Source organism: Miniopterus natalensis, chromosome 1 (assembly GCF_054644295.1).
Source record: "Miniopterus natalensis isolate mMinNat1 chromosome 1, mMinNat1.hap1, whole genome shotgun sequence".
NCBI lineage: Eukaryota > Metazoa > Chordata > Mammalia > Chiroptera > Miniopteridae > Miniopterus > Miniopterus natalensis.
The window spans coordinates 117,873,600-117,887,112 of NC_142081.1; the positions used below are offsets into that span (position 1 = coordinate 117,873,600).

The 13,513-nt window shown below is 32.3% G+C and overlaps 1 protein-coding gene across 3 annotated transcripts in view; it reads right to left on the reverse strand.

Annotated features, from left to right (window-relative positions):
• Positions 1-1,224: 1,224 nt before the first annotated feature.
• The window catches only part of TRDMT1 (tRNA aspartic acid methyltransferase 1), a 50,047-nt gene continuing 37,758 nt past the window's right edge, over positions 1,225-13,513 (reverse strand). For all 3 annotated transcript variants that reach the window (XM_016213233.2, XM_016213232.2, XM_087825265.1), the window contains 4 exons: positions 12,524-12,867; positions 10,533-10,590; positions 9,364-9,493; positions 1,225-2,789 (listed from right to left, as the gene is read on the reverse strand). In XM_016213233.2, the coding sequence (XP_016068719.2) occupies positions 2,689-2,789; positions 9,364-9,493; positions 10,533-10,590; positions 12,524-12,867 (633 nt within the window). In that variant the 3' untranslated portion in view covers positions 1,225-2,688. The remainder of the gene's footprint in view (positions 2,790-9,363; positions 9,494-10,532; positions 10,591-12,523; positions 12,868-13,513) is intronic.

Genomic DNA, 13,513 nt, shown 5'->3' on the forward strand with positions numbered 1-13,513 from the left:
TCCAAAACACCTGCTAAAATTATGAGGCAGGTTAATAAATAACTTAGTTATTTGGCAAGCCATTCAAAAGAATACAGCTGATGAAAGTAGGAGAATGAAAAATCACAGTAGAAATGATACAGACCTAATTACATATAATTCTTTGTAAAAGAAGAGGCTATATTTTCCAAAATATTGAATATATAAATCCAAATATCAGAAATTTCCCAGGCAAATTTTATGCATATTACCCTTAGTATAGTGGGCATTCAATAAAATGACATTTCTAAATTAATTATGCATATAAATATATATAAATTAAAGTGTGTGTTTTATGCTTGCTACTGTATATTTTCAATTATGAATTTAGGGCAAGAATTACCATCTACCCATGAATATACTTCAATAATTTAAACTATCTCACAAAGCTATAGCCTATCTTCTAGTTTGTCAATGGATGTCTCTAGAGCTTTCATGTGTTTATAGTTAGTGCTCTGTAACTCAACACTTAAATTTTGTATAACATTGCTCAGTGCAGCATAGTACACTACAATTATAGCATAATCATAGTAAAACTCTCAACTTTTTTATTGGTAAAAATCTTTCAGAAATGAAGAGAACTGAGTAAAAGTGTGCCAAAATAATTTCAGGTTGTTGTACACTAAAATTTATGAAACTTGTAATAAGGTACGTCTTTAAACACAGATACAAAACGTAGATAGTGATACTTGATATATCACAAAAGTAGGTTTACAGTTGTTCATATGGAAAGAGACATGTAGGTTATGATTATTACAATAGCTTTATTGTTTATACAAGTATAAACTCTCTGTTTTGTGTACTCACAACTGTAAACCTACTTTTGTCGACATCTATATATACATTGGCCTACAGTTGCCCTATCCCTATATCCATGTTTATCTGAGTTCTGAGGAAAAAAAATATGGTGAAGTTTTCTGTGGTAAAATGTATATGACATAAAATTTGCCATTTTAATGATTTTAAGTATACAGTTCAGTGGCATTAATTACTTTCACACTGTTGTGCAACTATCACCATCACCCATCTCCAGAACCTTTTTACCACACCAAACAAAACTCCCCAGTCATTAAACCCCAACTCCCACTCCCAAGGTCCCCAAGCCCTGATAACCACTAGTCTACTTTCTATCTCTGTGAAATGGATTCTTTTACATGCTTCACATAAGTGGAATCATACAAAATCTGTGTTTTTGTGTCTGGCTAATTTCACAGAGCATAATGTCTTCAAGATTCATCCATGTTGTAGCACGTGTCAGAATTCCCTTTTTATGACTGAATAATATTCCACTCAAGGCTTACACCACATTTTGTTTATCCACTCATGTGCTGATGGGCACTTGGGTTGTTTCCACTTTTTGGCTGTTGTGAATAATGCTGCTATGAACACTGGTGTACAGGTCTCTGTTGAAGTCCCCTCTTTCAATCTTTTTGGGTAATATTCAGAAGTGGAATTGCTAGACATACGGTTTTTTTGGTTTTTTTTAAAGAAATCATCATCTATTTTCTACAGTGGCTACACCATTCTACATTCCCACCAGCAATGCACAGGGTTCCAATTTCCCCACATCAAACTATTATTTTTTTAAGGATAAAAATATGAATTAAAATTTTGTGATAAAATTTCTGTTCATATTTTTCATTTTTTCCCTCCATTTGTCACTTGATTTTACCACTGAAATCAAAGCCACAGGATTTCTGATGCAAGGTTTAGTCTGATTAGACACCCTAATTCTAAGAAGTCTACTGAAAAGGGAGAAACAGAAAATTTAAAGTTATAAAAGTTAATTCACAGAATAGTCATGAGGAATGGGGTCAGAAGGCAGAGTTTCCTCCCCAAAATCTTAATGTCATGCTATATTCCTTAGGATGTGATGATAAATTCAACTTATAAGAAGCTGAGAAGAAAGCTTCTGATCACAGCAAGCTCTGATCACAGCAAACTGAAGGGAAATATGCACAAATGAAGAAAGAACGGGTTTAACCTTTCAGCTGGAGGGAGAATTAAAGAATGTGCACCTACATATCCTGTGGCTTCCTCATAAAGAGGTAATCAAGAATTTAGGATTATTTTTTTCTGTCATTTTCTTCAGACTGTTGTATAAGGTGAATGATGATAATTTGATTTAAAATATTATAAGCATTTAAGTAAAACAAAGGAATGTTTAAGGAATTCAAATTAAGTAAAACATTCAATATTTGAAACAGGCTAGAATTAGAATTATTATTTTAGAATTAGGAATAATCATCTAACAAGTAAAATGACAAGATTCATAAAACAACTTTAATTAACACAAAAAATACAGCTTCTCAGGTTCATTATATTATGCCTATTATGACACTTTATAAAATATTGATGTAGACATTAAAATTCTAATATTCCTAAATATGTTTATACCATATTATAAAAACAGTATTTTATATATATATATTTAACAACTTTATATGAAAATATATTTACCTAAAGCATAACAATAATTTTACTTTACAAAACACAGTAATATAAATTTAAGGAAACAAACTGACACTTTTGTGATAAATTCAAATTTCTTATTAAAGAGAGATTAAGGTAATTTAGTTGAATTTCACCAAAATTAATTCGAACTAGAATTCCAGAATTACCATCCGGACATGAAGGAATACTGTGACTACCTTTCAGAGTCATTTTAAATTATCCATATAGGACTTTGATTAGTTTAGCTACTACATGTACATTGAGACTATTTCCAAGTAGACGATAACGCTGTTTCACTGTTATATTCTCAGGAAATCCTAGAAAAGAGAGATAACAATTTATAATACAATCATTTGTAATAATAACTTCAAGATAAAAGGATATATCCTTTAGTAAGAGCACAGTGATCATTTACATAAATAAGTTCCTAAGGTCTCCACAAAGTTCAATTAACAAATGAGAATTTAGAGCCCAAAACAGTATGCAACAGTACACTGCTTACACAATGTGATATTGTCACATCACATTACATATCATACTATGCTCAGTGCACACGCATATATACATATAACAGCCACAGAGTGCCTAGATATCTGTATAGTAGCACACTTGAGGAAAAGAAGTGACTACCATTATTTCACAGTTGTTAAATAACAAGTTTTTGAAGATATAATTTACATTCTATGAAATTTTAGTATAGTACATACTAAAGTTTAGTATAGTCACAGTTTTGCATACATCTCCACTATATTTCTAGAACATTTTTGTTGTTGTTGTTAATCCTCATCTGAGGATATTTTTTCAATTGATTTTTAGAGAGAGCGGAGGGAAGGAGGAGGAGAGAAGGGGGGAGAGAGAGACAGACAGACAGAGAGAGAAACATCCATGTGAGAGAGACACCTCGATTGGTTGTCTCCTGCATGTGTCCCGACTGGGGCAGGGGAATCAAACCTGCAACCCAAGTATGTGCCCTTGACTGGGAATCAAACCCGAGACTCTTCAGCGCAAGGGCTGACACTCTAGTGACTGAACCACACCAGCTAGGGCAATTCCAGAACATTTTAATCGCCTGAAAAAGAAAGCCAACCCACAGCTAAGATCATACTTAATGATAAAGAGCTGAAAATGTCCTCTAAGATCAGGAACAAGACAAGGATATCAATTCTTGCTACTTTTATTCAACATAGTATTGGAAGTTCTCCTTAGAACAATTAGGCAAGAAAAATAAATAAAAGGAATCCAGATTGGAAAGGAAGATGTAGCACTATCACTATCTGTAGGTGACATGATATTGTATACAAAAACCCTAACTACTCAACCAAAAATTGGTTAGAATAAACAAATTCAGTAAAGTTGCAGATACAAAAACCAACATACAAAAATCTATTTTGTTTCTATGTACTAATAATGAACTATCAGAGGAGAAATTAAGAAAACAATCCAATTTACAACTGCATCAAAAAGGATAAAATACTTAGGAAGACATTCAGCCAAGGAGGTGAAAGACCTGTACACTAAAAATTATGACATGTTGATTAAAGAAACTGAAGAAGACAAATAAATGTAAAGATATTTTGAGCTCGTGGATTGGAAGAACTAACATTATTTAAATGTCCATATTACTTAAAGCAATCTACAGATTCAATGCAATACCTAATAAAATTCCCATGGCTATTTTCACAGAAATAGAACGTACAATCCTAAAATTCATCTGGAACCACAGAAGACCTAAGTAGCAAAAATAATTTTGAGAAAGAATAACAAAGCTGGAAGCATCATGCTCCCTTATCACAAACTATATTAAGAACCTAGAGTATTCAAAACAGTATGGTATTGGTATAAAAACAGACTCACTGATCAATGGAACAGAACAGAGCACCCAGAAATAAACCCATGCACATATGGTCAATTAATTTACGACAAAGGAGGCAAGAATATAACATAGGGAAAGGATAGTTTTTTCAATTACTGGTGTTAGAAAAATCGGACAGTCACATGCAAAAGAATGAAACTAGACTATCTTACACTGTACACAAAAATTAACTCAAAATAGATTCAAGACTTGAACATAGACCTGAAACCATAAAACTCCTAGAAGAAAACAGGAGGTAAGCTCCTTGTCATAGGTCTTAACAGATGATTTTTTGGTATATGACTCCAAAAGTAAAGGCAAAAATAAACAAGTAAGACTACAACAAAAAAGGTTCTGCACAGAAAAGAAAAACATCAACAAAACAAAAGGCTAGCCTACTGAGTGGGAGAAAATATTTGTAAATCAAATATCTGATGAAGGGTTAATATGCAAAATATATAACTCAATAGCAAAAAACAAGCAAACAAAAAATTCAATTAAAAAATTGGCAGAGGAATAAACATTTTTCCAAAGAAGATATACAGATGGACAGGCTCATGAAAACAAGCCCAACATTACTAAGCATCAGGGAAATGCAAATAAACACTACAATGAGATATTACTTCACACCTGTTAGAATGGCTATCATCTAAAAGACAAGTACTAAAAAGTGTTGGTGAGAATGTACACTGTTGATGGGAATGCAAATTAGTTAAGCCATTGTGGAAAACATATGGAGGCTCCTCAAAATATTAAAAAATAGAACTACCATATGATTCAGTAATTTCATGTATGGGTATTTATCCAGTAAAAACCAAAACACTAATTAGAAAAGATATATGCACTTCCATGTTCACTGCACCATTATTTACTGTAACCAAGACATGGAAATAAACTAAGTGTCCATCAATAAATGAAGAGAAAAGAAAATGTCATATATACAGTATATACAACAGAATACTGTTGAGCCATAAAAAAAGAAGGAAATTTTGCCATTTACGACAACATGGATGGAGAGTGAGGGCATTATGCTAAGTGAAAAACAAATACTGTATGATTTTACTCATATGTGGAATCTAAAAAGCAAACCAAACAAAAAAGCTCATAAATACAAAGAACAGGCTAGTGGTGATGGATGGGGGCAAAATGGGTGAAGGGGATCAAAAGGTACAAAATTCCAGCTATAAAATAAATAAGTTATGTAATAAACAGCACAGTGACTATATAGTAAATACTGTATTCCATATTTGAACACTGCTAAGAGGGTAGATCTTAAAAGTCCTCATCACACACAAAAAATTGTAACTATGCATAGTGACAGATGTTAACTAGACTTACTGTGGTGACCATTTCACAATATATACAAATATCCAATCACTGTTGTACACCTAAAACTGACACATTATATGTCAATTACACCTTAATTTTTTAAAAAGCCAGTACCTATTAGCAGTCACTCACCAATTCCCCTTCCTGCCCCCAACCAGTAATCTACTTTCTGTCTCTATGGATTTGCCAGTTCCAAACATTTCATATAAATGGAACCATACAATATGCTGCTTTTGTTTATGGCTTCTTTCACTTAGCATGTTTTCAAAGTTCATTTATGTTACAGAATGTATCAATACTTCATTCCCCTTTATAGCCAAATAATATTCTATTGTATGGATATATTACATTTTATTTATACATTGATCCACTAATAGAAGTTTGGTTTTTTTCTATGTTTTGATTATTATGAATAAACCTGTTATGAGCATTAAGTATACGGTTTTGCATGGACATTTATTTTGCACTCTCTTGTTTATACACCTAGGCGTGAAATTGCTGGGTCAAACAAAAACTCTGTGTAACATTTGAGAAACTGTCAAACTGTTTTTCCAAAGGGGCTGTACCATCTGATATTCCTATCAGCAGTATACAAGGGACCTGATTTCTCCACATCTTTTTCAATACTGTTACTATTTGACTTTTGGTATGGTATCTATTGTGGTTCTGATTTACATTTCCCTCATAACTAATGATGTTGAACATCTTTTCATGTGCTTATTGGCCATTTGTCTGTCTTCTTCAGAGGAATCCTTTGCCCACTTAAAATTTGATTATTTTTCTTTTTATTGTTAAATTGTAAGAGTTCTTTATATATGCTGGATACAAGTTCCTCACAGTTGTTTTTTATATTCTGCTTCCACAAACCAACTTTCTCATGGTAAACTTCTATTGGCTACATTCTTTTTAAAAACAAAATGGCCCACAGAAACTACATTTGCTGGAACAAAGCCTTGTGAGTATCAACATAAAAGACTGTGTTCAGAGTGTAGAGCATAATGTTAGAAATTCACATTCAGTATCCTTTGGCATAGCAATTATATAAAAGAAAAATAAATTAGATAATAAGATGAAGGAATGGAAGAGCATTAAGAATAGCAAAATTTCATATACTTGTGAGGATCTAAAGTTAGAGCTGATTAGGGTAAAGTTGCTTCATCAACACTTGACATTATACTTACTACAATAAAATAACAATGATTGCCATAATAAAACTATATTTGCAAATGAGCATAATCATAAAATTGCTATTATAAAAATAGTATGTCTTACGCAAGCCATTTCAAAAATTAGTAAGTTGAAAGTAGCCAGAGGTACAAATATATCTACAAAAAGACTTAAAATATCGTAAGGACGGTCCTTTGCAATATAAATTTGAAAACAAGTCAGATTTGTAAAAATTATGTATGTCTGTGTATTTTGTATCTAAATATAAATACTAAAATCTAAACTAGCTAATGGAAAAATTACATAATTTTTAAAAAGGTGGCTTTAAAAAAAACTTAGGTACATTAAAAATAATAATCCTATAAACAAAAAAAGCATAGAATTAATGAGGTCAAAATATCAGCTTTCATTCAGTAAGTGTAGGTTAGTATTCCTCTCTTCCAAAGCCTGCCATCTCACAAATGCATGTCACTAGTCACAAAAGGAACCAGGACAAATGTACGGAAAAATCAATGCAAATCCATCATTGCCAGGGGAGAGGCAGCTCAAACAATGCCCATTTTGGACCTAGAGTCAATAATGTCAAAAGCACATGTGAAGGACGGTTCTGTCAGAGTGCTGCTCAGTGGTGACATAGGGCAAGTCTGACTATACAAACAGATCACATATTTTAAAAGGTTAACCAATGAAAAATGCTTTCTTATATATACTATGCATATTTTTCAGAGAGCTATGAAAAATCTGATTTTATTGATCTAAAATTTTTAAATAATGAGAAAAAACTTTACAAAGGCTATAAAAACAAATGTTTATGATTTATAAAATAAAGCTGACACTTAAAATTTATATTATGTGTCAATGCGTAAACATTTTACATATACTAACTTACCTGTCAGAGCAACCCTATGAATTTGGTACTGTAATTGTCCCCATTTTACAGATGCATAAACTAAGGCAGAGAGTGGTTAAAGCAGAGCTAGGATTCAAACTCAGTCCAACTCTGGGGTACATGCTTATTTTCAGTATTATGGAAGTGATGACTACTAATTGAAAAAGAACTCAAGCAAAACTTAGGAGTTAGCTGTTATTAGACAGTAAATCTCTTTTTTCCCTTTAGTACTATTTAAAGTACCTCTGATTGCTCATTCTAAAAAGAGAAAAAAAAAAAAACTAACATGGAAAGAAGACTGGGAATTAAATTCTTGAGTTAATTCTCAGCTCTGTTTGTTTTATGATGTTCTCACTCATTTTGTGACATAAACTAAGACAAGGAAAGTCTGTATTTTTCTTAAATAACACTCCCCAGGATATTTGTGACTGAATGAGATCACCGAGAAAAAGGCTGAGTACAAAATAAACCTGGTTGCTGTGACTACACTCAGAGAAACAATTACCAAGAGGGTAGTCAAACTGTATAAGCACTTTGTTACCACTGTACAAAAGGATGTGTTCTAAAACTTCATCTGCAAATCCATTATTTAGAATTTAAAACATGATCCATTTAGTCCACTATGTGTTTCAAGAATAGTACTATATTACTTGTACAACAATATTGGATTTAGCAGTTTGGCTTTTCTGCATTCAAACTCCAGAGTTATCAAAAACACATTCCCTCCTTGTATAGCCCTGGAAGCATGTTAAGGTCTGTCTTTCTTTCTTGTGACCCAGGTACTGGGAGCACACCCACCCCAGCCTAAGACATGGCATCCACACAGGAGAGAGCACAGGGGCCAAGGAAGTGGGATCAGGAAGGGGCAGGGCTGCTCTAAGAAGCAAAGGCAATGTGTCCCCTCATTAATAGCAACAACCCCTGGAATTCCTAGACTGTAAAGAGTTAGGACTTTGTCTTACTCTACAACTGCATCTATCTTATTTTTGTTTTTGAGATTCTCTGCTTCAGATCCCCTAATTTTGGTCAGTTCGGGCATCTGTGCTCCTGAGTCACCCTTTCTTTCCATTAGGACAGCTCCTTCCTAGGCCACTTTTCCGCCTTCTCTTTCTCCACTTAAACCTTGTAGGGAAGGACAAAGGTGCATAACTGATAAGAATGCATCTTCGAGAAGAAAAAACACCTCACACAAAAATACTAAATTCCTCAACCTCCTTTTAATTTCTTCATAGAAAAGATAATTCTAGGCATTCTTTCACACAATCTAGTGTTGGGTTATTAGAACAGCACCTCTAGAAGCAAGAAATAAGCTGGAGAAAGATACTATTAACATCCATCCATGGGGAGAGTGAGGAACTGCTGATTAGGCCCTCTGTCCCTGAAAATCACTCAGGACCATTCATTACTGGAGTAAAGGGGGAGGAAGAATTAAGTCTGAAGGGAACAGTCTGAGGCAGGTTATAAATGAATGTGGAAAGACGAGGGAAGAAAAACGTCAATAACTGCACGACCAGGAAAGATAAAAGGTTGCCATCTGTCTGAGGTACATTCACTGTCTGAGCAAGGATTTCTTCATAAAATACATATATGAGCCCCTAATGAATTTGGGGATCTTTAATAAATGAAAGCTGAGGTCTGCATGTATCCCACATACCAAACTCTGGAGGAAATCCAAGGAGATTTGCTATTTCTTTAGGAGTGAAATATCGAAGTTTAAGCATTAACAATTTTGTTATCTTTTCCTCTTGTGACAAATTGGTAAGAGATTTGTAGATATTCTCGATCTGTAAAAAAAACCCAAGATAGTGATAAAGTAGAATGCAACTAGATTTGTTAAGATAAGATCACCTATTGTGAGACAGTTTAAAAACAATGGATATATAGTCTGTAACACATGACAGCACGGGGCAAAATATCTCTTCAATAAACTATCTAATTGGCTCATCAATGGCGAAACAAACTTTGAAAATAAACAAAAGCTTAATGTTCAATAGATCAGGATACTTGCAGTGTGCCTGTCATTACTGATCCCTCAAAAATTAAATCATAAGAACATAAACAATAAATGACAATATAACATAAAAGAAGTATAGGGAAAGATACAAAAAAACCTTAATCAACCAATGAGGTCAATACAATGCTTAACGGGTAAGTCATTAAGATGCTTACTGTTTATGATCAATTTCATCAAATTTCTTAAAATAATAAAGTATATTTAGTAAATATGATTTTTCAAATTCAGACACTCATTTACCTCTGGTAGGATTTTTACCACAGGTAAATTTTATTAATAGTAAGAGTTTAAGTCAGTATAAAAGAAGATAATGTGATTTCATTTCAAACTTATTCAAAAGCATAAAATAAAATATATCAAGCTTAAATTCAACCATGATACCATAAAGAGTTTATAACTGAGGTGTTAATAAAATGCTTTGCTAAAACACAGATTTCTTTTCCTAAAAGTAAGTTTTATAGTATGTGCTCCAAAGGAAGCCTCCAATATTAAGATGCTTGCGCATAATTTTAGAGAAATTAACTATATACAATGTATGTCAGTTTACTCTTTATGGAATAAATAATACAAAAGGTAAGAATAAAAAGAAAATAAAAACAAAAATATTCTTTGTACATAAACATATGCAACAAGAAAAATTTCTATAGTAAAGAATTACTATATCTGAATATAAATATAAATGAATAATATATATATTCATTCCCAATGAAACATGTAAAATTATTTTGACATTTTCAAATTTTAAGTATTAAACATAATCGTATTTAAAATTATTTTCAAATAATTTAGTTCTAAAGCATGCATAATACCTGCACATCCTCTGCAGTCTGTAACACAGATCCTGTCCCTTCTATGTACCTTCCATAACTGAAAAATTAGCACAAATATTATACAGCATCGAATGTATTTGTTAATGCAAAATTTCTTAAATAGTTCCTGAATAAATTAATCAAGCTACATAATTATGTCCTCCTGAAATATTCTGGAAATCATTACATAAATATACTTAATAATTTAAAAAATTACCGGGTGAGGGATATAAGATCATTTTATTTAAACTTCTCAGACACTAAATGTGGCATAGTTTTTCGAGTTGTGTAAATACTATTTTGAATTATGTAATATCAATTTTCATTTTTTTGTATTGTCATTTATTTAATGTTCATCACTGGTAAGCATGCGCTTGTTACAACTTTATATCCAAATACTATTCAATATTTGCATTCCTTCCACTTTAAACCAAGTGTTATGTAGGTAGAAAAAAATTGTTGCTCTTTTTATAATGACAGAACCATCACTTCTCCTCATGAACAGAAGGCCCCACTCTCCAGGACCATAATAAACACGGGCCCACTGAATGTGCATCTGCCTCTTTCTGTAACACAGTACACTTTTACTCTTTTCATACAACAATGAGACCATTGTAAGGTATTAGTAATATTTTTTTCCCTAAGATCATTGCCAAGCTGGTTGTTCAACATATTAGCATTATTATTTTTTTCTAATAGAACAGTTTAAAGTATAAGTTAAAGAAACACTAGGGAAAAGTTGTTTTCAAATTGTTTTCTCATATATCATTATATATGTATGTTCATATTATCCATACGAAATAGACTTTTACAGTAAGGCTTCTTTTATACTATCTTTATAGTTTAAAAAAAAATTCAAGGTTGTTTTTTATTACAAAATTGTTGTCTTGTTTTATTAGAATCCTAAGAAAGAACCTATTGGACTTGGAAACAGACAACAGCTGAGTGAAGTCTTTTAAGGTAATGAAAAGCAATAAACCCATTCCCTGGAAGTACAGGGGCAAAGTATGATAAAATCAGAATGAATCTGGTATGATTATATCAGGAGCATAGTGTCTTGTGCAAGACAGTCAGCTAGTAGGTAAAAAGAGAAGGCTGGAAGTTGCGAATCATACAAAGACTTATCAAATGAAGTTGAATGGCATTAACAAAGCAGAGTCAGGGATCTTTTACAACATTTTCTGGAAAGACTTAATTTTTCCCTTCTTTCTAGGTTTTAAAAAGTTGATGAAAATGTATTAACATTCAAGAAATAACCCAAAGGTAACCTGTAAATATCCAAATTATATTGTGCAATAAAAAGGGCATATAATAATGGATATAATATGTTATCATTTAGTTAAAGGATGGGGTAAAAATATACATGTATATTTAAATACACCCTCACACATAATGCCTCTGGAAGATTGGACAGTAAATTGAAATCACTGGTTGCATGTAGAGAGGGAAACTGAATGGCCGAGAAAGAGTAGAAGGGAGTCTTAAAATCTTAGTACCTTTTGCATTTTGAACTATGAGAATATATTACTTATTTTAAAAAATGAATAAAATCTAAAATGTACTCTAACATGAGCCAGATGATTCAATTTTATATTTTGATACTAAAATTTATTTTCTAATATACTGATCATGAGAACAGACATAAATTTTTAAGGTCTGATGTGCCATAACAAGAAAGGAACTAAAAAATTAGCCATTCACCATCTATAGAAAGCATGTTTCCACTATGGGCAATTAAGCTCCTATGGAAGTCACCTAACAAATGGCACTGTTTTATGAGCACTCTTATGGGATTCTCACATAATGTTCTCCCAGAAGGAATTTTCACTCATGCATTCTATTGGAACATCAAAGCAGGCAATTAGGGTGAAAAAAGCATTCTAACAGAAACATTTTATAAAAATGTTCCTTGTTTTGAGGAGAACTAAAAGAAACAAATATAAACCTGGTTATTTTGGATATACCACGAATAGAGTCTCTTTAAAACCTACCCTTTTGTAAAGCACATAGACCTTCTGCAAGAGGGCTTAACAATGTCTAACAAAAGAGCATATCGCAGCAATGACTTTGGTGGTAAAAGGTACTGATTCATGTCAATGTCATCTTCGAGAAAATCTTTTAGCATTTGCACAGAGAGATCACTGTCCTGTTGATGTTTCCGGTGAATTTCTTCTGCAGTTTCAAGCTTAAAAAGAATGGCTTCTTTTCCAGAACACTGTCTGCTGCTATCAAAGCAAACATTTGGTTCAATTTTCTTTCCTTCAATTTTATTTTCTGCATCTATTGCATGTTTTTGAGGATGTTCAGATTCAATTTGGGGAAACTCCATCAGTACCTGGCATTAAACAAAAATACACAAATTGTCCAAAGCTTTATTAAAAATAAATTAATAACATCCAGTCAACATTAAGCAAAAACTTCTAGTTTTTATAAAGTTGTCATTAAAAAGATAAAAACTGGTTTATTTGTATGTATACAAGTTATTACAAGTTATTCTTTGTACAGCTATATATAGTGTCATCTAGCTGCAGATAATTTATTTCATGGAGTTACTGCTTTCATGTATTTATTAATAAAAACATTCAACAAAATAATAGGAAGTATGTTGAATAAACATAGAGCATAATATCTATGAAAAAAGTTTAGAAAGCAATATTGACATTTTTAGAAAATATGCTTTGGATCAAATTTTGCCATCCCCTTCATCAAAGGAAAACTAGTAATTAAAAAAAATGCACTTTTCACCCTGACAGGTTATTTCTACTCCTGAGTCCCATAGGAAAAACTTGTTCCTGCAAAACATGTAACCATGAATAAAGTCCTATTTTCTGAAAAAGAAAAAAGAAAAGAAAAAAAAACAAAACAAAAGTTACAGGAATTTTTAATGATGAAGTCTTTGTTAACATATTTCATACATTCTTTTTGGAATTGCCTGCTATGGGGAGATGTATCAGTATTGTACTGCAGGGGGTTCAAATGAC